General features: G+C 39.4%; 1 protein-coding gene and 1 pseudogene across 2 annotated transcripts in view; one reads left to right on the top strand and one right to left on the bottom strand.

Annotated features, from left to right (window-relative positions):
* LOC144646231 (transmembrane protein 45B-like) overlaps positions 1 to 25,148 on the top strand; it is a 113,718-nt pseudogene that overhangs the window by 71,043 nt on the left and 17,527 nt on the right. The gene's annotated exons all lie outside the window — the stretch shown is intronic.
* On the bottom strand, positions 2,991 to 23,533 carry LOC144646160 (ATP-binding cassette sub-family C member 4-like). The gene is made up of 7 exons (XM_078505698.1): positions 23,361 to 23,533; positions 19,330 to 19,868; positions 18,210 to 18,592; positions 16,189 to 17,519; positions 7,181 to 7,751; positions 6,658 to 6,794; positions 2,991 to 5,335 (listed from the first exon to the last, which is right to left on the bottom strand). Exons 2-7 carry the CDS (start codon positions 19,861 to 19,863, stop codon positions 4,428 to 4,430), a joined length of 3,864 nt encoding a protein of 1,287 aa, XP_078361824.1. The 5' UTR covers positions 19,864 to 19,868; positions 23,361 to 23,533; the 3' UTR covers positions 2,991 to 4,427.

The raw sequence follows: 25,148 nt of genomic DNA, 5'->3' as shown, positions 1-25,148 counted from the left end.
AATTGCAAAACTTGAAACAAACCCAAATTTTGATACCTTGACACTACACCTCAATTTGCGTGTTTTCCGGTTAGTGCACAACATTAACGGTATTGTCATACATCGCAATTCTTCAAAGGAGGCAGTCGATCGAGAAAGACTAATCGCCCGAGGGGTTCTTCAGTTCATTGATCAAACCAATAGGAAGCTAAACTGGGTGCTTAAGTAAAGTTGTGCTTGAATTATCTCGAACGGCCGGCTAGTCAAAGCAGTCTTAATTGATAAATATTTTGAAGTGTTTTCACACAGAATGAGAGGTTTGTTTATCTCTCAAAAAAGCAGAGAATGTATATAATCTTGAACTTGCTGTCATTTTGATTCAAGTATAAAGTGAGGCTCATAGAATGGCTATGAGACGAATTCCAGTTTTCGCTACTGATTTATACGTTCGCCTAATGAATAGCAATTATTTTCCAGCATAAAATTATTTGCGTTTATATAGGCACGTAGGAGCTAGTTTCGAGAATTGTTCTAAATGTTAAGTATACTCCGTCAGTCATCTTGGCCACGGAATATTAAGCACATCTCATCAAAAGCGCAGCAGATCAAGAGTAGCTATGAATTGAATCGTTTTAGACATTTCATTATCGATAATTTATGAAAATTTCTTTAGCTATTGATAAGTTTTGGGCTTCAACGTCCCTCACCGAGGCTGAATCATGCGACTCAATGAGAGTCTCCAGATAGTGCATATTTGATTAGCTAGTGTACCGCGAGCCATTAATTTCAAATTGCAAAACTACTTTACTTGAAACGAACCCAAATTATTTGATACATTTTTCTGGGGAGGATATAGGTAATAAATCAGACGCAAAATGTACCGGCTGGCAGAGTACAGATCATATGAAGAAAGCGAATTTGCGATCTTATTTGATGTTTTAGCAAGTTATGCACGAACTAATCGGACTCATATTAGACCAGACTGTAGTTCGAAGACTGATCTTTCGACGACCAGGAGCTCTGTCTCTTGAAGTTGTATACCTTGTATAAATTAATACATGTCTCGGACTCGGATATTGTAAAAACCTTCAACACTCCTGCAAGTCTCGGTGTCGGATTTTTAAACAAGGGACTGGGTGTCTCGACTAGTCTCGGATTAACCATTTGCTACCCCACAAATCAATTTCGATTATACTAATTAAAATTACATGGAAAACAGCTATTTCCCACTTGCGTGATATATTAAACGCACAAACAATAAGAACTTAAATGGAAAAGAAATCATAACCGTGACGGTGATTGGTTGATGTGTTCTTTATGAGCGCAGATTTTTTCGTTCGTTTTCTCCCTTAGTGTCAGTTTTGATTGAAAAAATATCTCAAACACCCGAGAGAGTGTTTCCAATTACCACGAAGTTCACAAAAAATACTCCGCTACGCGTCGTATTTTCAACTCTGTTCTTGGTGTTTGAAACATTTTATTACTTTAAATCCTCGTAAACAATTTCAAAATTACCTTTCTCCTTGTGCAAATTGCTTTTTCTCCTGGGCTGCACGTTTAAGTTGCCATGGCCAAATTATGTTGGAATCATGTGTAATAAGAATTTAAAACTGCTATAGTTTTCGATCATCGTTCTCTCACTTTGGAAGCGGTGTTTGCCATCGCAGCGACATTTCGCGTTGCATGTGGTTCTTGACTTCACGGCGTATTTTGAAGCAGTGATAAACCTGCATAAATTACAGCTAAAGGAGAGCTAGTTACGCTTGATCCCTTTTGAATAGAATTAAAGGCAAATCGCTTTATACACCACAAAGGGCTCTGTGGCTCATTAGGTGCGGTTACGCACAACACGGATTCAAGTTGCAGCTGTTAATTTACAAAACTCTTTCCAGTGGTAACAAACCGGGTAACAAATGCCCCGCAAATGATGAGATGATCTGAATCTTGGGTCTTAAAATAAATATGGAAATAAAGGAAACATAACTTTAGATGGCTGGATCGACTGACGAAATTCAATTTATTACCTCCGCGATAATCAAATGATGGAAAACCGAACATTCGATTTTGCTCGATTTAGATTGTGTGATACGACGTCAGCCTCTCTCTTAGGTATCATTGACCATCCCGGGGTACATCGCAATTCTTCAAAGGAGCCAGTCAATCGAGAAAGACAAATCGCCCGAGGAGTTCTTCAGTCCAGTGATCAAACCAATAGGAAGCTAAACTGGGTGCTTAAGTTTGACGTTGTCTCGGACGGCTAGACAAAGCAGTTTTAATTGCTAAACATTTTGAAGTGTTTTCGCACAGTATGAGAGGTTTGTTTACCTCTCAAAAGCAAAGAAATGTATATGTCGAACTTGCTTCCATTTAGATTCAAGTATAAAGTGAGGCTTATAGAATAGCTACGAGACCGATTCCAGTTTTCACTAATAATTTGTACGTTCGCCTTATGAATAGCAATTCTTTTCCGGCATATAATTATTTGTGTTAGGCACGCAGGAGCTAGTTTCCAGAATTGTCCTAATGTTAGATATACTCCTTCAGACGCCTTGACCACGGAATATTGAGCACATCTCATCATAGCCTGTTTAAAAAGCAATATTAGGCAATGTTGGACAGGAAAAACGGAACGTACTTGGCCAAACTCCCAAGGCAGAACGCTGTTCATGACGATGTTTATAACATAATTTATTCAACATACCCCGGTACCGTATTAAAACACTTCTGACAATCAGAAGATAGACGGAGAGGAATACAACCAAATAGGAAAAGCAGCAAAATAGTACAAGGCCGCGTAAATATATATATATATATATATATAAAGCAATACCTAACCAATGCATCTAAACTGACATAATACTCATACCAATACGTTTAGAGCCTTTGTGACATTCACAGCGAAACTGCTCCATTTGTTTACAACTCACAGAAATTAACTTACTACATTTAAAACTTTTACTTCTACTATAAACAAAGTTAAGGTTAAGAAAGTTAATATTTCCTAAATGGTAACCTACAGTTCGATCCTAACAAAATGAAAACCTACAGAATCTTCTTGTATTCTTAGTATTTGCAATTCAGAAAAGCCGGCGAAACGCGAGTTCACTCAGGCCATTTTGTTTTTGTTTGGATCACGCATTATTCACTCCGTAGGGAGTAAATAATACTTATAACGTACCGAGTTAGCGAACCAATCAGATTGCTTGAAACACCAAGATAACTGAGTGTGTATACCGTATTTTCTTAATTAAACGCCCCCGGCGTTTATTTCAAACTTGGCTTGGTGGACCCGGCGTTTATTTGAAGCCGGCGTTTAATCGGGGCCCGGCGTTTATTAAAGGACTGTAATTTTCTGTATATTTTTCAGATTGATTTACTATTACCGATCTTCGAGACCAAAGGGCAGGTTGTCAAGGTGGGGCGATTTTTCTCTTCGTTTAGCCCCGAAAAACTGTCCCTGGGTCTTTAAAGTTGGTAATTACGCAAAGGTACATTATTGCGGATTGGACACGTTTATGTTGCAATCAAGATTTGTGACAAACAGAACATAAACGGTAAATGAACAATAAAGGATTATGCAAGTAAACGTTATTGATACAAAGTTCTAAGTTCATAAACGGCAATGTCGCCAATGCCTCACTCGTTTTTAAACGACCTCGTCCAACTTGTAAGCAAACGCTGGGGGGATATTCCAGATTTCAACGACTGTGAGTGTGAGCACTAACATAAGAAAGGAAATGCGACAGTCATGAAGACAGGAACGCGAACTTTGCTAGGTTTTATTTTGTTGTACAGTGTCCATCCTAGCTATGTAACGCCCGGACTTTTCTTTTGAACGTTTATTGAAATTTCCAAAGCAGCATACCATACTAGTATGTCATAGCGCCGCCTTAAAGAGAGTATATTTACTTGTTAGCTTGACCTCAAATAAACGCCGGGACCTCGAATAAACGCTCCCGGCGTTTATTTAAAAATTAGCAATTTTGACCCGGCGTTTATACGAGGCCGGCGTTTAATCGGGGTCCGGCGTTTAATCGAGAAAATACGGTATACTAATATTAATAGAAATAGTACAACCGTTGTTTTGGAAATATGCTGGACTAATGGTTAGTGCGTTCGACAGGTCTGGGTTCTAGCCCTAACAGGGGTTACCGTGTCGCGTTCTTGGGCAAGACACTTTACTCTCATAGTGTCTCTACTATCCACCCAGGGTCCAGGGAAATACAACGAATATCCGTATTGGAAACAAATGGCCAACTATTGGCCAATAATGGTTAATGTCGACTTCGTTTCATTAATAAGCAAGGCGATTTTATTTTGCTGAGATATCCACAACTCTAGCCTTTTCACCCAAGAGAATTTGTTACAGATTTGTTAATTTTGTTTTTTATCAGTTGAACAACGTATACTAATGCATATGGTTCATCGACAAGCATGGTGACTTAATATTACATATTTGCAACTCGAGCCATTTCACTCAAGGCACTCCCTTCATTATTCACTAGTGCATCAAATCTGTCAAACTCATCAACCTCTCCATTTTTCAAAACCAAAATCAAATCACAGTCTCTAATGGTGTTGAGGCGATGAGCTATAGTGATGACTGTGGAGTCCTTTAGTTTCTCTCGCACTATTCTCCAGATTGTTTGTTCCGTGTCGGGATCCACGTGTGCAGTGGGCTCATCCAAGATGATGATCTTGTTCTGTTGCAACAGGACACGAGCCAAACAAATCAACTGCCGTTCTCCTACGCTGACATTTGCACCATGTTCTAACAACTCGTGATCCAGCTGTCCCTCCAGACTTTCCACCAACGCTTTAAGTTGCACATCTTCTAAAGCTCGCCACAAATCTGCATCTTGAAACTGCACCATAACATCGAGATTTTTTCTCAGCGATCCACTGAAAAGAACAGGACTTTGGCCAAGAACGGATATACACTTTCGAGCTTCTTGGAGGTTGATCTCTTTTATTTGAATATCATCGACCATTATCTCTCCATCAGCGTCTGGCATGCGCATAAGAGCTGCCACAAAAGATGACTTCCCAGCACCCGTGCGGCCTGCAACACCGATCTTTGCACCTCCTTTAATGCTTAGATTAATTTTCTTCAGCACTTGAGGTCCCCCCGGATAGTACACCAACGATACATCTTGGAATGTGATATTTCCTTCTCGTGGCCAGTGTTCCTGGGGATGTCGTTCCACTTTGTATCCAGGTTCATAGTCAAGTTTGGTGTACGTCATAACTCGTTCAACTGACGTCATGTAATTCTCGACATCCGAGGTTTTCCTGACAGTATATTGAGTCAGTGTCACGGTCTGAATGACGTAAACCAATGCCAGTCCGGCAAAAGCTGATTAAAAAAGATGTGAAAACATTTTTCTTTTAGTATTGTAGTTTCTGTCTTCACTTGTGCCTATCTGGAATCACTTATGTCCAGGATTGAACGCAAGTATTGTTTAATGAGTACTTCATGTTTGACTGTGTTATGTGACATTTCCATATTACTTCATATTTGACAGATTTTGGTGAGTTTTGGTGAACTTTTATTAATGAGGACACTTTGTGATGCCTGTCGTGAGGAACGTGCATCTCATTTGCGTTCAATCCTGGACATATCTGTCTGGAATAATCCTTAAAACGTAACTCATTGTGTTCAAACTGAAAGGTTAACTCATATTGACATTGGTCTTCCTTGTTTGTGGAAAGTTTTCTATAGTGGAAATCATTTATTCTATACTATTGTTAAGTATAATTTATTGATCATCTCTTACCCCACCATCCACCCACCTGCAGCCTTTTTTTCTACAGGTATTTTGTGGAATAACTCACATATGGAAATTGCAAGAATCACATGACCTCTATAAGTTTTTGTTAGAAAATACAGTAGATCCCCAGTAACTCGAACTCGGATAACTCGAAAACCCCGCTAACTCGAACTAAATTTCGTTTCCCTTGATCAAATATTGGGTCAAATTTACCCCGATAACTGGAATTCCGGTTCCTGCAACTCGCCATGGTTGATCATTGATTAGAGCAACGAACAGATCATGTATTTGACAGCCATTTTCCACTCTAATCATAAGAATGTATGTCCGTGTAAGAGTTTCTGACGAGATAAGTTCAATTTGCACTAAAGTGCTGAAAAATCAGTAAACTATCAATTATTAACTTGGCAAATTAAATATTCAATCGACCCCGATAACTCAAAACCCCGCTAACTCGAATTCTCGAACTATTTTTCAAACCTCTCAAGATTCACAAGAAGATGCGAGTGATTTGTTCTTTTACAGGCACGTTAAGCTGAGTGTGCTAAAAAGGCAACGAGACAAGCCCGGTGTTATGATGTATTGGTGTAGTATGTGTTCCGGGACCCGGCAAGACACAATCCTTTAAATGCATGCCTTACTACAATATAATATACCCACTAGACTTGCTCCAAGTCGCTCGTTTCTTGTTAATAGAGTTTTAATACTCGAGTAAGCTGGCTTTGAAATTGCACGCGAGTGACCGAGCGAAATTCATTTGTCCGTGCGTCGAGGAATGGCTCGGAACGTTCCGCCACGATCCTCCGCCATTTTTTTTTTTTTTTATGCCCGTGCGCGCCCACCGTTTCTGTATCCAGTGGTCCAGTGCGAATCAAACGAGCGACTTGGAGCAAGTCTATATACCCACCAGCATCTTGAGACACCACAACTGCCGCAAGAGCCACTACACCAATCAACAGAGAAGCGAGAAGATCCAGACGTACACCTAGCCATCTCCCACTTGCCATCACCATAACGTACGACTGATTATGAATATCTTGGTGCCTTCAGGAACAAAAGTACAGTTTGACTAACCAATACATTCTTTAGGATAGCAAGTTAGAAGGGGGTGGGGGGGGGGGGGGTGTCAATTTATATCTAGTCTAAGTTTTCCATTTTAATAAGGGTTATCAAGATTATATTTTTATATTGTATTTTATTTTAAATAGTGTCCTGACTTAGTGCAGGTAACTGCTATTTTAATCTGACACTTCATAATAACTTTTTAAAAATTCTAACACTCGGTCACTATAGCTGCAGGGAAGGAAAAGGAAAAAACTCTTTGATATTTTATATCTTGTTTTTATGCTGTTTTTTGTTGTCTGGCTTTTGTGTTATGGTAGAGCAGAGTTCTGCTTCATAGATGCAACGTAGAACACCCTATAACAAACCTGTAAAACTGATCCACGAAATCTCTTTGTCTGCCTCTTGTTCGAATCGTGTCCAGTCCGTTCAGGGTCTCAGAAATGTGTGAGAAGACGGGACTACGGCAAATGGACTCTAACCTTTTCAGCTCTCTCGCGGTCTTCAAGTAGTACTTTGAAATGTACACGACTACCACAGTCATCGGAACAACAACAAACAAAAGCCAAGGATTTGTGGCCGTTGGCACAAGAACTGTTGATAACAACAGCAAGACCATCTGGATTGCCATGAGAAACTTTTTGGGTAGCATCTCGTCCATGCAGCCTACGTCTTTAGAGAACCGATTCATGATTCTTCCCACAGGGTTTGAATCAAAAAACAAAACTGGGGCTTGTAGAACAGCCACCACCATTTTATTATGAAGTCGCTCAGAACATCTTAGAGAAACCAAAAGGAATACACATGCTCGAATGAAGGCAAATGTAAAAGACGCGCCGACTAGACAGCCATAGATAGTCAGGTTTGTGTTGTCTTTCTGATCTTCGGGAAGTTGCTTTGTCAAAAAAGGGAGCCAGACGTCAGGGGCAACTGTCATTGCTGAAATAGAAGAAAGTGGAAAAGTGTTTTATTACTCCAACTTCACAAACGGACAAAAATATTTAACAGATATTTAAGAGTGCGTCCATGAGAGAACAGGGCAGAAAAATGCAATAGGTGATACAGCTCAAATCACCGATTTCGCCCAAACTTAGCGTAAATGTTGGGTATGGAGAGCTATTCACTGTGACAAAACATTAGCTCAAAATATTTTATTCCTTTTGAGTTATGGCACCTTTTGCAAAATTGGCCATTTTTCACTAATTTATGCATATTTAATTAGAGAGAGAAGCCTTTATTTAAATAGGGCTACTCCATCAGCTTTACAATAAAAACTGTTATCCTTAGAGGCCCTAGTAAAAAGTAAAAATTAAAAAGGCGCTAAAAGTCTTACGGTGTACCTAAAATGGAAGTTAAAAAGATTAAAATATATAAGAGATACTAAGATATAAGCTAAAATTATGTTACATTTGTATAAAATCGAAACATTTAAAAATTACATATTATTTTGATAAGAGTTATAAATTTGGCAACCGGAGTAATAAAAACACTTTTTCGCGGCTTCTGTCCGTACTTTAGGCAAATGCAATAAATCAGCCTGCCTTGTTTGTCTTAGTGCTACATCTCTATTAAAAGTAAAATAATTCTTAAAAAATTGGGGGACTTTTCCATCAATACACCTACGAACTAAATTATAAACATGTCTCTGGCGTCTTGTCTCTGTCGTCTCATAGGCAAGATTCTTTAAGGCCTCATCACTGTTATGATGTTTTACGATCAGCCGTGCAGCCCTCCTGTGCAGTCTTTCTATGAGATCAGAATTGACCTTCCCGCAGCAGTTCCAGACCAAAGTCTTTAAGCTGACTTTGAATGACCAGTTCCACAAGAAAAAAAGACTTCTGAAAAAAAAATTCCCTGCATTATATTTTGTGGTTATTAGGCTTTAAGTACAATAATTTACTTCAACCGTCCGATTTGATTTCTTCTCCTCAAACAGTCTTTTGGAAGGTACACATTTCGTACTGCTGGAAATAGCCTTCAATTAGTGCCAAATATCTCCCATGAGCAACAACTTATATACATTATTCTTACATGGGTAATGAAATCCATCATTTAACTTCACAAAAATGGCACAAAATGTTTGGGGACCAATATATTTTATTCGTACTGAGGAACTAAACACATGTGACGTAACGATTTCATGCTATTTCATCAAAATTCACCGAAACACAGAAGCCATTTATTTACTCAATTTGGCACAACATTGGTACAAAATAGCTAATCAAGCATAAATCTATCGATAACAATCAAAATATTGGCAAAGAAAAGGCACCTAGGGCATTTTTCAGAGCATTTTCAGAGCCATAAAAGCTTCTTAATTCGGCAATGTCGTGGTAGCAAATGTAAATACAACAGCGAAAGATTTTCTTCACAAGCTCGCTCAATCCAACATCTAGGCACATCAAAGTTAAGAAACAAGAAAGTAATGCTACATACATGCCACTTATCGACACATAGATGCTTTCTTCTGAAGATTTTGTTCTTCTTGCTCCACTTCGATCTCAGTTGACATGTGTAGAGGGTGCTAATGGGGGTACCCAATTGTCAGTTAACTACTAATTTTTAGGCCAATTGTCAGTTAACTGCTATTTTTTGGCCAATGTCAGTTAACTACTAATTTTAGTTATCTATTAACTTTCCTATTCTTATGGTGGATTTCCACTGACGCGTAAATTTTTACGTGCGTGAAAAATTAGAGAAAAAATGAACGACCTGCGTAAACGTGTACGCAAGCCGTTCATACATTGTCTCTATTTTTTACGCACGTAAATCGCGTCGTCCACCACGCAATTATTGCGTCATTGATTTTACTTCCACGTCAGTGATAAAAATAAAAATACAGGCATGCATGACTCTCACGCAAGTGATTCCATTCTATTTCTCTACGATATCTTTGAGACCTATACCCCTTCTGTATAAATTAGGAAAGTTCTTTGAATATTTTTGTGCAATGGTGTTGTTCTATAAAATGCCAATTTTTCATTAGTATTTGCTTCTTCGACTGTGTTTGGTACTGCTGGTTGGTATTGCGTTACAAGCTTAAGTTTGGTTGGAGGGTCTACTTCCTTTTCAAAACTTCCATGGTTCTTTAGTAGCTTTATGGGTAACCTCTCTCATAAGTGTTGGAGTGCTTGATTTTTCCAACCCCGTTCCCAGGGCTTTTCTCTTGATGGATTTTATCATCAATTTTGTTTGACAGGATTTGTTCTGCAGTCTCGGCGTCCCCACTGATAAAACCTTTACTAACTTTCGGTGGGTGACACGAGGAGTAATAAGTGTACTAAAAACTACTTTGATGCGTCCGCCATGCCATGGCGTTCCGTGTGTAGGCAACAACTTAAAGTCAAATCACCGGTCCAAACTTTTCCGCTTTCGTTTGACTGATTTCCATGAATCGATCAATTACTTCCATTGTGCACATGTCCGTCGCGAACTCTGTGGTCGTCCTCGTCATCATCTCGATAAAACTTAAATAGACACACCCCACTTGACCCATCACCATGCGGAGATACTTGCCTGGGACGACTCTGGTACCTTCCGCATATAAATATCAGTTAATATGCCACCTGGTCACGCAGCGGGGCAGGTAAATGCCACGAAATGGCTTTGGTGTTAGGAAAAAACTTGTTGTTTTTATAAGCAGCAACAATCGTATTCAGTAAAATTAATAGAATGTCACTTAACTGTTAACGTTTCATTTATCAGTAACTACTAATGACCAAATATCAGTTAACTACTATTTTTTTGGCCAATTGTCAGTTAACTGTTAACCCCATTAGCACCCTCATGTGTACTGTTGCTTTGAGGCGCGCTGAACTCAGCCAGTCCATCGTGGTTCATACTTCGTGAAAAGCATAAACAGGTTGTCAATAAAGTCATTCAAAGAGCTGTTCAAAGTTCACGGAGGGACAGTTCTCTCAGCCAGTTTACATGATATAAATTTAACTGGAAATAAACAGCCGCTATCCCCCGCCATCTTGGATTTCTAGATTTGAGCCTGCCGTTTCAGTCAGCGGTTCGGCCCCGTTCACTTGTCATCACGCGCGACCAAACGCGTGTTCATAGATATATTTGCTTTTCCTCCACGAATGTTCGTTTTCGTTATGGTAAGTAGATTGCGTTTGTTATTTACATGAGAATATTTTCAATTTGTCTTAGCAAAAAATTTTTCCTCCTCTTCAGCTTGATGTGTGTACCGCAATGTGATGCTGAACGAACTCTAGGGTGCTTACCATTTGTTGGAGGGAACCGGTTGGACTACTGAAAAATGGAAAGGCCTTTTTCCAAAATTAGCAAACTAACAGAAATAGATGTCGCTTACCATTTGTAGTTCAGTTTCCTGTTATTTCTTTTCGCTGGTAGGAGACCTGATGCAAAAGAGACTAGAACGCTAGAACTGGGAAACCTTGCAATCCGAACGGAGTTTCCGGAAAATTACTCTTCAGTAAAAGAGTTCCAAAATTTTTCTGCTCAACGATCGGCATGCACGGCAACGGTGAACCTAGCACACGTATATGTAACGATGAAATCAAAATGTCAACGTCTCCCAGTCACTTCCCAGACATTTCTATTTTTTTAATTATTGGTTGTTCAAATTCCCTTCCCCTGGGGAAAAAGTTATTAATACCGCACATAACGATTACATGCTTTGATCAAATTGCTCTACCTAATGAAGAACTTTGTGGGATCTTAAAAAGGAGAGAGGGTACAAATTCAGTCTCCAAGCTGCCAAAAATTAATATAACGGTAAGACTATTTAACCCTTTCAGTGCTAAATTTCTCTAAAAACCGGTTTTTTTTTTTACCGTTAAACTGAATTTTTGGTGCTACGATCCTGAATTTCCCTTAACTTTGCTTAAAAAGCACTTTCCCACAATGCAGCAAGATTTTGATAAAGATTCCATGGAAAAATGTACAAAATTGTTCTTTGGCGCATGCGCATAAGCAAATTTTTTTTGTTTGCGAAATCGTTTTCATTGTTTTTTCTTGCTCCTTGTCCTTTCGTTCTTCTCGGCTTTGTTATTTCCACTTCTTTCTAGTGTATCCGTCCTTCCTTTAGACCAAAAAAGTTTTGATTAAAACATTGGTAAACCCTGAAAAGAGGACCTCGATCTTTTACAGGTGTTTTGGCACCGATTTTGTTTAAGCACCGATTTTGCACCAAAAAGTGATTGACTTTTTCTCGATTAGCTCTGTCAGGATGCGACCGATACGCAAAATGAATAGTTATTTGAAAAGGTCAAACCTAGCTCTATCAGATGCTTATCACTAGAGTCTTCTGACTATCGAATTGATGACGTCAAAAGTGGTTCATTGACTGCTCCCCCCAAATGTCGACTTTAGCAGTTATAGAGTTAAACAGAAGGAACAGATGGACACAGGTCATGCTAACAACTTGACAACCGCCATTTCGTCGAATGTCCGCACTCGCTCCCTCCCTTACCTCCCAAAAAAACACAGAAACAACAAAAAATAATGAGCATACTCGTTTTAACCTGATATAGGATGAAAGAACTGGCTGATTTTTAATGGTTTACGACATTTCAGAGGCTACTCGTATTATTCGATTAAGCGCCCAACCTCGAATAAGCGCCCACCTAGCAGATCGATTATTCTATAAGCGCCCACCTTGAAGGTAGGAAAAGTTAATAAGCACCCACAGGTTCTTAGCAAGTTCTTAATTTCTAAAATTCATTAAAAATGTTTACTTTTGGGAAAATATGATATGATTAGCGTTTTATTTTGACATAAACACTATGTGGTATGCAATTTTTATACAAGAATTGAAAAAGGCCGAACACCACTAAAATCTCTACAACAGCATTGAAATTTTTCTTCAGAAATTAAGACCCTATTAAGAACCTAATGAGCCTAAATTTGCGTTAATAACCCTTTACATAAGAACCTGCTTATGCTATCTAAAAAGACAATACGTTCTTACTCGCGGGTTTTTACTCTATTTTTCAGAAACTTTAAATGAACAGTCAATTTTGTTTTTTGTTACAAAAACAAGAAACTTCGCTTAAAAATCGTGAAAATTTAATAAGCGCCCAGCCTCGAATAAGCGCCCACTCTCAAGATCCAAAAATTTAATAAGCGCTCGGGGCGCTTAATCGAATAAATACGGTACTTACTCTGATGAAAACGAACATTCGTGGAGGAAAAGCAAATATATGAACACGCGTGTGGTCGCGCGTGATGACAAGTGAACGGGCCGTACCGCTGACTGAAACGGCAGGCTCAAATCTAGAAATCCAAGATGGCGGGGGATAGCGGCTGTTTATTTCCAGTTAAACTTATATCATGTAAACTGGCTGAGAGAACTGTCCCTCCGTGAACTTTGAACAGCTCTTTGAATGACTTTATTGACAACCTGTTTATGCCTTTCACGAAGTATGAACCACGATGGACTGGCTGAGTTCAGCGCGCCTCAAAGCAACAGTACACATGTCAACTGAGGTCGAAGTGGAGCAAGAAGAACAAAATCTTCAGAAGAAAGCATCTAAGTGTCGATAAGTGGCATGTATGTAGCATTACTTTCTTGTTTCTTAACTTTGATGTGCCTAGATGTTGGATTGAGCGAGCTTGTGAAGAAAATCTTTCGCTGTTGTATTTACATTTGCTACCACGACATTGCCGAATTAAGAAGCTTATATGGCTCTGAAAATGCTCCGAAAAATGCCCCAGGTGCCTTTTCTTCGCCAATATTTTGATTGTTATCGATAGATTTATGCTTGATTAGCTATTTTGTACCAATGTTGTGCCAAATTGAGTAAATAAATGGCTTCTGTGTTTCGGTGAATTTTGATGAAATAGCAAGAAATCGTTACGTCACATGTGTTTAGTTCCTCAGTACGAATAAAATATATTGGTCCCCAAACATTTTGTGCCATTTTTGTGAAGTTAAATGATGGATTTCATTACCCATGTAAGAATAATGTATATAAGTTGTTGCTCATGGGAGATATTTGGCACTAATTGAAGGCTATTTCCAGCAGTACGAAATGTGTACCTTCCAAAAGACTGTTTGAGGAGAAGAAATCAAATCGGACGGTTGAAGTAAATTATTGTACTTAAAGCCTAATAACCACAAAATATAATGCAGGGAATTTTATTTTCAGAAGTCTTTTTTTCTTGTGGAACTGGTCATTCAAAGTCAGCTAATTAAATATGCATAAATTAGTGAAAAATGGCCAATATTGCAAAAGGTGCCATAACTCCAAGGGAATAAAATATTTTGAGCTCATGTTTTGCCACAGTGAATAGCTCTCCATACGCAACATTTATGCTAAGTTTGGGCGAAATCGGTGATTTGAGCTGTATCACCTGTTGCCTGGTCCTCTCATGGATGGACACTAAACAGTTATTCTCCTCGGACTTGCCGGATATGAGCTGATTATAACCAACTTGTTTTAGTAAATTTTCAAACACTCAACCTATAACCGGAAGATGCAAGAAAAAATTTATTTCCGCTCCAAGAAAAATGCATGAAATTAAGTGTCACATGACCACTATATGCAAATCGAAAGCGAGCCGCGCGATTGTGAATCTGAATCATGCAGGCGGCGAGGTCGAAAAGAATGTCAAAGTTTCTTTCAAAGTAAGTCAAAATCGCCATCATAATGTCAAAATTGTAACTTTTTCAACCGGAATTGCCGAAATGGTTATGGATTTTAACATTACAACTGTGGAAATAATACTACGGACGAGGAACGATTTGCCCGCCACGTGCGATTCTGCCGGCACGTGCACGTGCCCCACGTGCATGCCCACGTGCCCGCCACGATTTGCCGTGTTTGACCGTTGTTGGAACTCGACGGATGAAATCCTAACAGATTGTACTTGACCAAAACTGGTCTTGCTAACTCGGGACATCTTCACTTGTTCTCTCCTGTAAAAGCGGCGTAACCAATTATTAAGAACTGCAGTTTGCAGTGCGACGGAGAGCAAAGAAACTGGTCAATAGCGGCGCGGCACGAATGGATTTCATTGAAGAAGTCTTGTCGTTCAATCGCAAGTTATCTTGCTTTCTCGTTGAAGTGTAAAAAGACTTGAGGCAGTCATACAGTTCTTTCGACATTTCCTTGACTGGTTTAGAAAACTTTTGGCCACCAGGACTGGCAAGCCATTCTGAAACACGGTAAACATTCAGAATTTAATTCACAATTACTAAAGTCGTGAATGTTGTTTGATTTATAATGATTACTTATAAGCTAACTAGTATTTTTATTTGAGCGTCTTGAAATGAATTAAACACACGCTCTTTTTCAGTCCAAACTTTGTGGCCTTTTTGTGTTTGACGGTGTCCCTTAGCTTTTTCTTAGATTTTCTGAATTTCTTGGGGCGAAACTTCCTCGAGTCTCGAAATTATTTTTGTCCGCTACTAACGCGACGAGGAAAAATATTTTTTCGTGTCCACAAAAAATCCCAGTACCGAAAATTCGTCATCATTTCTCCATATTTGGTCAACTTAAGGATAATGGCTCAGATTCGTAGCGCGGGGAACCAATCAGAAAGCTAGAAAACCATATCCAGAGGTTAAAATTTTCTAATGTGCGATATAAGTACTTAGTGATATGTTGCGAAGATTTCACCAATCTTGCAAAGCGCTGCATAACGGCAACATTTTTAAGCTGTAATATATTTGTCGTTCACAATTTGTTGTATAGTAAAACAATTATCCTTCTTTATTTTGCGGAATATCGTCTTATTCTAAGTATCAGGCAATATATTCCGCAAGGTTTCACTGGATAACTGTTAAATATAAACTGGTCAGTATTTGTAGTCTTATTAGTTCTCCTGCTCTCTTAGTGAATAGCAGCAGAATATTAACCTCGCCGCTTCGCAGGTCGGTAAATATTCTATCGCTAATCACCTTGCGCCGCTGTGAAGGGTATGATTTTCAAGGAGCTTAGTCTAGGATAGGGTATAAAAATCAGAGAGTTTTGGTCTAAAATAGGGTATCACTTGCCGCAAGGGACTTATTACTTACTTACTTACTTACTTACTTACTTACTTACTTACTTACTTCTTCTTCTTCTTCTTCTTCTCTTCTCTTCTACTTACTTACTAATTAACTAATTGACTGACTGACTGACTGACTGACTGACTGACTCACTTACTCACTGACTGACTGACTGACCATCATGCCTGTGTGGCAAAACACGTCTGGGGTAGGGTGAGGATTTTTGGTGTCTCCTCTAGTGAAGGGTTACAAAATCAGCTGAACATGGTCTGGTATAGGAAGCGGGTTTCAGAATAACAGCGGCACATCCCCAGACACAAATATACAGAGTCAACCTCCCCCCACCACCCCCGCCAGGTAATAAGAAAATCCCCAAAGAACATAAGTGTACACAGCCTAATATTACATTACCTTGAGTGACGAGACACAAACAAATTACTGCAAAGATTCCCAGCGGATGCATCCCACTTCTGAAGTAGTCCCAGTATAGCTTAGAGGACACCACTCCGATTGAGCGATCTTCTTGAGATATGTCCAGGCCTTTGCATTCCTTGGCTGATGTCGCCATTTTACCACAGCTATCAGCATCTTCCCCTTCTTCTTTTATCTCCTCAGCAAAACTTTGATCTGCCTTATTATCTGTCAGAACTTTTTTATAGAGTCTGTCAACGGTGGTATTTAGAAAGCCTTGTTCCTGTAGCTCACTAAAACTTCCTTTTCCCAACACACGACCTTTGTATAGCACAACCACTTCATCGGCCTGTTTCATATGCTGTTCTTGATGAGACGTTAACACCCGGGTTTTATTGCACAGCAAGTCTCTGATGCATTTATCAAAGATATGTTGGCTAACTTTGAAGTCCACAGCACACAGAGGGTCATCCAATAAGTAAATGTCTGCATCAGCGTAGACTGCGCGTGCTAAGCTTATTCTAGCCCGCTGACCGCCACTTAAAACAGCACCGCGTTCTCCCACAATTGTTTGGTCATTGTCGGGAAACTTCTGGATGTCTTCCGTTAGGGCGCATGCTTCGATAATTCCAGTGTACTTGAGTTCATCGTATGGCAGTCCAAACAAAATGTTTTCTCTTATTGTGCCAGAGAACACCCAAGATATCTGAGGTACGTAAACAAGAGTTCCTTGACAGGTTATGGTTCCGCTTGTGTCATAGATCTCACCGGCGATAGCTGATAAAAGAGTAGATTTTCCACTGCCCACTGGTCCGGTGATAATGGTTAAAGTTCCTGACGGTGTCGTGAATTCGATATCTTGTAGAATAAAGTCATCTTCTCGATTAATTTGCTGATGCGTCAAACCCGACACGCATAAAGCCGTTGGCTTGTCTAGATCTTTTACTGGCTCATCTGCATGTGAAACCTCATTTTTCTTGCGACGTTCCGTCGGACTGCTCTTTAATTTTGCTAAGCTGCTTTCCATCTTACTTGTATCTTCTGTAGACTGATTATGCAGATTTTCTAAGAGAAGAAAATTTTCTATACGGCCGAGCGAGGCATATGCTTCGTACGTTTGCAGCAAACCTTGTCCTAAGTGATGACAGGTAGAAAATCTTGCTAAGTTGATGAAACTAAGTAGCATGAAAACATTAACAGGTGTAAGGGATTGACCAGTTAGAACAAGAAAAATGACTGACACTAGGGTCGCCATCGATCCTGCCGTGTAATCCAAGCCAGCAACACCAGAGAGAACGGCGCTTTTCTTACGGATGATACCGATTTCAGCGCTGGAAATTAAAGAAAAATAAGAATATTTTAAGGATAAATTAATTTTGGCGTTCGCTAAGAAACTTCAGCTTTTGCATAACAATCGGCCGGACAGGTGGGCCCGTTTTATGTGACTTCACTTAATGGGGGGGGGGGGGGGCTTCTAAAATACCAATTTGCTGCTAATAAAAGTTTCTGAGCGTCATTTTTTGGAAACCAAACCTGCTACTAATAAGCTTTTTGCACATTGAAGAGTTCTTAAAGTGTCTCAAATCACGGCCATATTTGACAAGTCACATATCGGAATAGAAAGAACCCTAAAACTAAAGGGCATATGGATCTGAAAATTAAAATCAGTGCCAACAGATAAAAAAATGTCCACATGCTTAATGCTTCGTATGTTTTTTTTTAAATGAAATTCGCATTATTATGAAAGTTATAGCGTAATAAACACCAGTATTTTCAGACTTTCTTTAGTAGCATTCCGTTCTTACACATAAACGGTAATTCCATTCGTAGGATTAAAAAGAAGGCTATCTTTTCTGTAATCCTTTAAAAAATCGAAACTCTATCTTTTTTCATCCAAGTTTGAGGGGCCACTGAGGCAATGAATAGAGGCCATTTATAAAGACCATTTATAGACGCCTAAACACATTCATTTCTAGCGGAAAAAAATGGATTTTAGATTTTTTTTTTAGATTTTACCCTACCTTCGTGTATTTTTTATCTTTTTTCTGTATTCATCTTCCCACGCATGCGTTTTGATGGCACGAATCCCAGAAACCACCTCGTTCATCAAGGATATGCGTCGGTCGGACACTGCAGCTGTGAGCAGGCGCAGTACTGCACCAACGTAGGATAAACCGGTAAAGTAAGGTACAAGCAAACAAAGGAAAACCACTCCCATAATAGCCTGCCAACCAACAAAAACCAGGAGCAAAGCCATAACTGCCACGAGTTTAAAGAGTGCAGCAGCTCCTAGACAAAAGAAGTCGACAGTGTCTTCCTCCAGTCGCTGAACATCGTTTGATATCAGGTCAATCACGTGACCTGTTGAAAACGTTGACAGCGAATGCTTGCTGAGAACAAGTGTCTGAGAAACAACAACAACAAAAAATGATACGTTATTTTCATGTTACGTGATTGAAGACGAGAAAACGTTTTAAAGCATGAACTCTAAACGTGGAGGCGCTGAATCAAATGAACAACGTTAAAAAATGTGGACAACTTTTTTAAAAGCTACGTCAGGTAGGGGCAGGGGGGGGGGGGGTCCTTTTCTTATTGCGCTCAGTTCAAGGTAACTCGCAACCTTCAAGGCAACCCACCACTGGAATTGCTCGTGACGCATAAACTGTGCAAGGGTTTTGATACCGCTTAGGGGGTTCCATTTCAAATTTTCGCAGTTGTTTGTTTCCAAAGTAAGCCACGAATAAAGTCGATAAAACGTTACTCATTTTTCGTCGATAAACGGTTTTGGAATTGATTTTCTTGAGGGCAAAAAATAAACTTCAACCACGCCGAAAATAAATCAACGATATCGGAGTCACGTTAACAGTGCGTGGGATAAAAATCCATATTCACGGAAGTGAACAAAGGAAAGGCAATAAAGTGCAAGACAATTTGATAATTCGTGCTCTTTCTTTTTTTCGCAAGTATGTGTCTTTGGATTTCCGATATCACTTTTTGGTTAATACCTTAAAAGGGTATGTTTTTAAAATTTCCGACTAGATTTTAATTCAGTCAGTCAATTTTATAGTTCGCACTGATTATGCCTTCCGAGTGGAGGAGAGGCAAGGAGTTTACAGTACCATTATATTTTATATGGCTTACCTTAAGGTAAACTAGACCTTTTAGAGCGCTACTTATTCTGATACCCAGCAGTTCACATCTGTAATCGAAATGTTGCGCGCTAAGGCAACCAATTAAAGCGGTAATTCCCATAGCTAATGCACAACCATAGCGGAGAAGATGATTTCCTTGTGGTTCAGCTGATGTCAGTGTGGAAATTAAATATCCAAGTAACAGTGGCTGAAGAAGGCCACAAATTGAATACAAAACGCCTGTGAAGATGATGAAAATGCCTTCTTTTTCAGAAAGCATCTTTAGGACGCTTTTCCAAAGTTTCGGCCTTTTGCCATTTGATTTGCATTTTGTGCTTTCGTTGTTCCATTTTGTTTGAAGCTGCTCTGTCAATGTACAGGTAACGTTTTCTTCTGTTAGTGGTAAAAGATCATCTTCCTCTAAAGCTCGCTCACTGCCTGTCTTGAAGACACTGTTCATCCATCGAAAGAAAAGACGAGACACAAAGCTGACGTTTTCTTTATCGCCCTCGGTGGAGATCCTCTTGTATCCATTTCTTTCCATGTCTCCTAGTTTCACAATACAATGAAGAAAAACAAATGCACAACACAGCTGAGTTGGAATGAAAATCCTTCTCAACATCGAGGGCCCCTAAGGGGGAGGGGAGAGGAGGTACATGAACCCTCGATCCTTAAACCCCAACTTTGCTTTTTGCCCCTTGTTCCCCATTAATACATTTAATAGTTTTCTAATATATATATTTTGCGCCAAGTTCCTGTTCAGTAATAGTAGAAGGACTGGCGAATGGTACCTGGAAAATTGTGGGTGTTCGAAACTTTTGATCTGATCCCGAAATCTCGGAAGCCTTTGCGACGAGTCACGTAATCTCTTTTTTGGGTGTTTGTTTCCGTAACGGAGTCTAGACCTTTTGCTGCAAGGTCTCGGAATCTCGGATTTGCTTGTTAACCGCGCTGGCGGTTCTTGCTCTGCAAGCGGTTTACTTGCGTAAACCTGTACGGAAGCCGTTCATACATTGACTCTAAATTTTTTCACGCACGTAAACGCACGTAAAAAAATTACACGTCAATGGAAGTCCACCTTTTTAGACTCCTTTAAATTCTGTTCGTTTTCTGTTGCTTTTTAAGGCCCGGCCAAACGCACGCAACATTTCAACGCAACATATCCCAACCTTGCTGTGTCATGTTGTGAGATGTTGTGAAGGCGGTCGCCAAACGCACACAACATTTTAACGCAACATATCGCAACGTTGTTGTGCACAACATGTTACACGCATTTAGGTTTGGCCACCCTACTGCGGTATAATGGATGGCGCAAATCGAACTAGTGCGCATACTCCAGCGCAAAAATGTTGCACGAACGTGGCCAAACGAGTACAACATCATGCAACATTTAAAAATGTTGCGAGATGTTGGGAGAAAAATTGAAATTGAAATGTTACGTGCGTTTGACCGGGCCTTTAGAAAGAAAATTACTTTAAAAGACATTGTTTTTTGTATTCATCTTGTCAAGTTTACAAATTCATTTAGTTTCCGACCATGACAACGGCGGTTGTCTTAGAAGAATTCAAAATTAACGTGGCCGCTTGATCATAAGTGTTCGTATCATATAGGTTAAAAAATATAAATAGATGAATGTTTTCTTTCTCTTCTCTCCTTTTTATATGTCAGTGTTATCATTATAAGATTCTGGCAACGCGAGACATGTTAAAATTCTACTGCCAAATTCTAATTCGATCGGGAAAACACGGCCCCACAGGTTTCTCTGAGCTTTAAAATACAACCGTGTTTAAGTAAAGGTAAGGCAAGGGGATGTTAGAGAAAATTTCTGTTACAGTATCAACGATCTAGCTAGAGTAAAACTGTAAACGATGAAAGCAGATTTAATTGAAAACAACGACACCTAATAAATACCTTTCAAAATAAAAATTACGCATTGGTTTTCGCATTTTCCACGATTCCCATTATTAACAGTTGGGTCGGCCCTGGTATGTCACGTTAAGGCCGTGAAACAAATAGAAACAAATTTGAAAACTAACTTTGGGACTTAAACTGATCTTACCTGATTTTTTCTCTGGCAGTGATACAGCGTACTGGCGTACAGCGTACTATCTTGAGGAGGGTTATTTAAATCAAGTGATAGCGGGGGATATGCTAAAATGTGATGTTTCTAATACTTTGTGATAACCTCTCGTAAGGTCTCACATGAATGGCTCGTTCCTTTCGAGAGAACAATAGAACAAATAAATGGAACAATGCCCCTTGCCTCAGAAATTAACAATAGGAACTCCTACATACACTAGAGGACCAGTAGAATAAAGCTTCCGAGATCTTGATGCAACACCACGTTTTATTGCTTGTTTTTTCGACAATTCGCCAACATATCGCCGAAGACCAACAAGAGTGATTCGAACTTCGTTTATCCACGATCCGAACTTCCTGACATAAAGAGATCGGAATCCGGGCAAATTCTCAGCTTATCCGCGATCCGCTGTACTTTAGAAATGCGTGAATCCGCTCACGGACGTATCACAAAAATTCCACAATCCGTGCGCTTTTTACGGCCAAATCCGTCGATCCGCGATCCTTTTCACCCCCCTCAATAAGAAGCGAAACTGGGTGCTTAAGTTTGACGTTATCTCGAACGGCTAGTCAAAAAGGTTTTAATTGCTAATTATAAATATTTTGAAGTGTTTGCACACAGAACGGGAGGTTTGTTTATCTCTCAAAAGCCGGCAGAGATTATATATGTAAATGTCGAACTTGCTGCCATTTATATTCAAGTATAAAGTGAGGCTTATAGAATAGCTACGAGACCGATTCCAGTTTTCACTACTAATTTATACGTTCGCCTAATGGATAGCAATCCTTTTCCAGCATAAAATTATTTGTGTTATATAGGCACGCAGGGGCTATTTTCGGGAATTGTTCTAATGTTAGATATACTCCGTCAGTCACCTTGGCCACGGAATATTGAGCACATCTCATCAAAGGCGCAGCAGATCTAGAGTAGCTATGAATTAAATTATCTTAGACATTTCATAATCAACAATATTTATTCAAATTTCTTTAGCTATTAAAAGTGTTGGGCTTGAACGTCTCTCACCGAGGTTAAATCACGCAAATCAAAGGGAGTCTCCAGAAAGCACATATTTGAATAGCTTGTAACAGTTATCCAATAATATCCAATAATTTCAAATTGCAAAACTACTTTGCTTGAAACAAACCCAAAATTATTTGATACATTTTTCTGTTGAAATGTTTCTTTGTGGGGAGGATATAGGCAATAATTCAGATGCACGTATTTGACTGTTGGTAAAACGTGCAGAAATTGTACCGGCTAGTAGAGTTCAAATCATTTTAAAAAAAGCGAATTTGCGATCTTATTTGATGTTTTAGCAAGTTATCCACGAACTAATCGGACTCAAATTAGACCAGACTGTAGTTCGAAGACTGATCTTTCGACGACCGGGAGCTTTGGCGAAACTCATTGCGAAGGAAATAAGTTTTGTCGGCAGTACCAGATTGTTCGGTCTTGAAGTTGTATACCTTGAGTAAATTAATACATGTTGTATGCATGTCTCGGACTCGGATATTGTGAAAACCTTCAACATTAATGCGAGTCTCGATGTCGGATTTTTAAACAAGGGATTCAGTGTCTCGGAATAACCATTCGCCACCCTACAAATCAACTTGAATGTCGAATACGATTATACTTATTACCTGAACGTGGAAAACAGCTAGTTCCCACTTGCGTAGTGTGTTAAACGCACGAATAAGAACTTACATAGGAAAGAAATCATAACCGTGACGGTGATTGGATGATGTTTGCATAATGAGCGTACTACATTTTTTAGTTCGTGTTCTCCTTAGTGTCTGTTTTAATTGAAAAGATGTCTCAAACACTCGAGACAGTGTTTCCAAATACCACGAAGTTCATCAAAAATATAAATACTCCGCTGAGCGTCGCATTTTCAACTCTGTTCTTGGTGTTCGAAACACTGTATTAGTTAAAATCCTCATTAACAATAATTTCAAAACTACCTTTCGCTTGTGCAAATCGCTTTTTCTCCTGGGCCTCACGTTTAAGTTGCCCTGGCCAAATGACGTCGAACCATGTATAGTAAGAAGTGCAAACTACTAGTCTTTGATCGTTCTCTCACTTTAGAAGCTGTGTTCGCCATCGCAGCGACATTTCGCGTTGCATGTAGTTAATGACTTCATGCGTTTTAGAAAGCGGTGAAAAACCTGCATAAATTACAGCTAAAGAAGAGTTTGGTACGCTTGATCCCTTTTGAATGGGATCAAAGGAGCCATGTCGCGATATTTTAAGTAATTTTTCTGATGTAGAAATTGTTCATTTATCTTTGTCTGAATGAAGCGAAGCGTACTAATGAAACAAAAGATATATGGTTACTTGAATTCCCAAGCACATGTGAATTTGTCAGAAGTATGTTGTAAGTGCCGGTACGAGATTATGCGAAGAAAGTGTGGAATGTAAAGTAGCAAGTATAAATACGCTGAACAATAAACAAGTTTCATTGTGGATTTTCAACTCCAGGGGACAGTTTAATTTGGTTAAATTTTGTCTCCGTTACGATTTCAGTCTTATTTTCCTGATCATCGGCTCGTGTGACTTAGTTCAGTTTGTTTACCTTATTATAGGAATACAGGCATTTTAACAACGCGAACAAAATTTACGCGTAATAAAATTACAGCTGTTTCCGATCACACGCGCCCTCCAACGACATTTTTCTTGTTTGAAAAATGAGTTTTGATGGACGTCAATCATCCGTTTCCACGACAATAATCGCTTCTTCGCGCCAGTTTCAATTCGCTGGTCCATCGCCAAACACATCGACGAGACGACGCAAAGCCTTATAGCATGTGACTTTTGTTTACAGTGATGAACGAGTTATGAGCAGTTATGACTTCGAAAGACTGAACGGACCGAATGTAGCGAAATAAACTTACTGGTCGGTTTACGGCCGGCTCAAATATTTTACGAAAGACGGCTTGGAATGTAGAAGACGAAAGCTTGGTTAATTTACCGAATATTTGCGGCCGGGAGTTTTGAACACTGATCGTACTCAATTCAATTCCGAGCCATCCTCATTTCAGTGTCATTTGAGTTTGGTCGATTTAGTCTTCAAAATACCCAGACATAACTTTTAGAAATTCGGCAGAAAAAACTGTTTCGTCTTCACAGTTTCAGGCCGTGTCAAATTCGGTCAATAAATTTGTGTCGAGTCCGTTTTGTCTTCATTCCAGGCCGTGATTCGGTAAATATATTTTCGTTGAGTCAGTTCAGTCTTCAAAATTCCCGGCTGTAATTCGGTAGATATGCACTTACCTTGAGTCCGTTTCACCTTCCTGGCCGTCATTGAGGGTGCTAATGGGGTTAACAGTTAACTGACAATTGGCCAAAAAAATAGTAGTTAACTGATATTTGGCCAAAAAATTAGTAGTTAATTGATAAATAAAAAGTTAACAGTTAAGTGACATTCTATTAATCATTCTTACTACGATTGTTGTTGTTGATAAAAGAAACAAAGTTTTTCCTAACAGCAAAGCTTTTTCATGACATTTACCGGTCCCGCTGCGTGGCCGGGTGACATATTTAACAATTATTCCACGAGCACGCGTTAGATATGAGATGGTAAACAGCCAATTGCAACGAGGCGCGTGGCGCCAAGTTGGCTATAACGATCTCATATCCAACAAGCGCGAATGGAATAATTGTTTCAGATAAAAACGCCCAAAGAACTGCAATATTTTAGCTCCCAAGCTGTTTGGTTGACGCGTGTCGGCTTTCATTTTTGTGTTCAATGG

This window comes from Oculina patagonica, chromosome 3 (genome assembly GCF_052425735.1).
Source record: "Oculina patagonica isolate OP01 chromosome 3, crgOcupat, whole genome shotgun sequence".
Taxonomy (NCBI): domain Eukaryota; kingdom Metazoa; phylum Cnidaria; class Anthozoa; order Scleractinia; family Oculinidae; genus Oculina; species Oculina patagonica.
The sequence above is the reverse complement of the archived record's forward strand: the minus strand, read 5'-3'. Positions and strand labels throughout refer to the sequence as shown.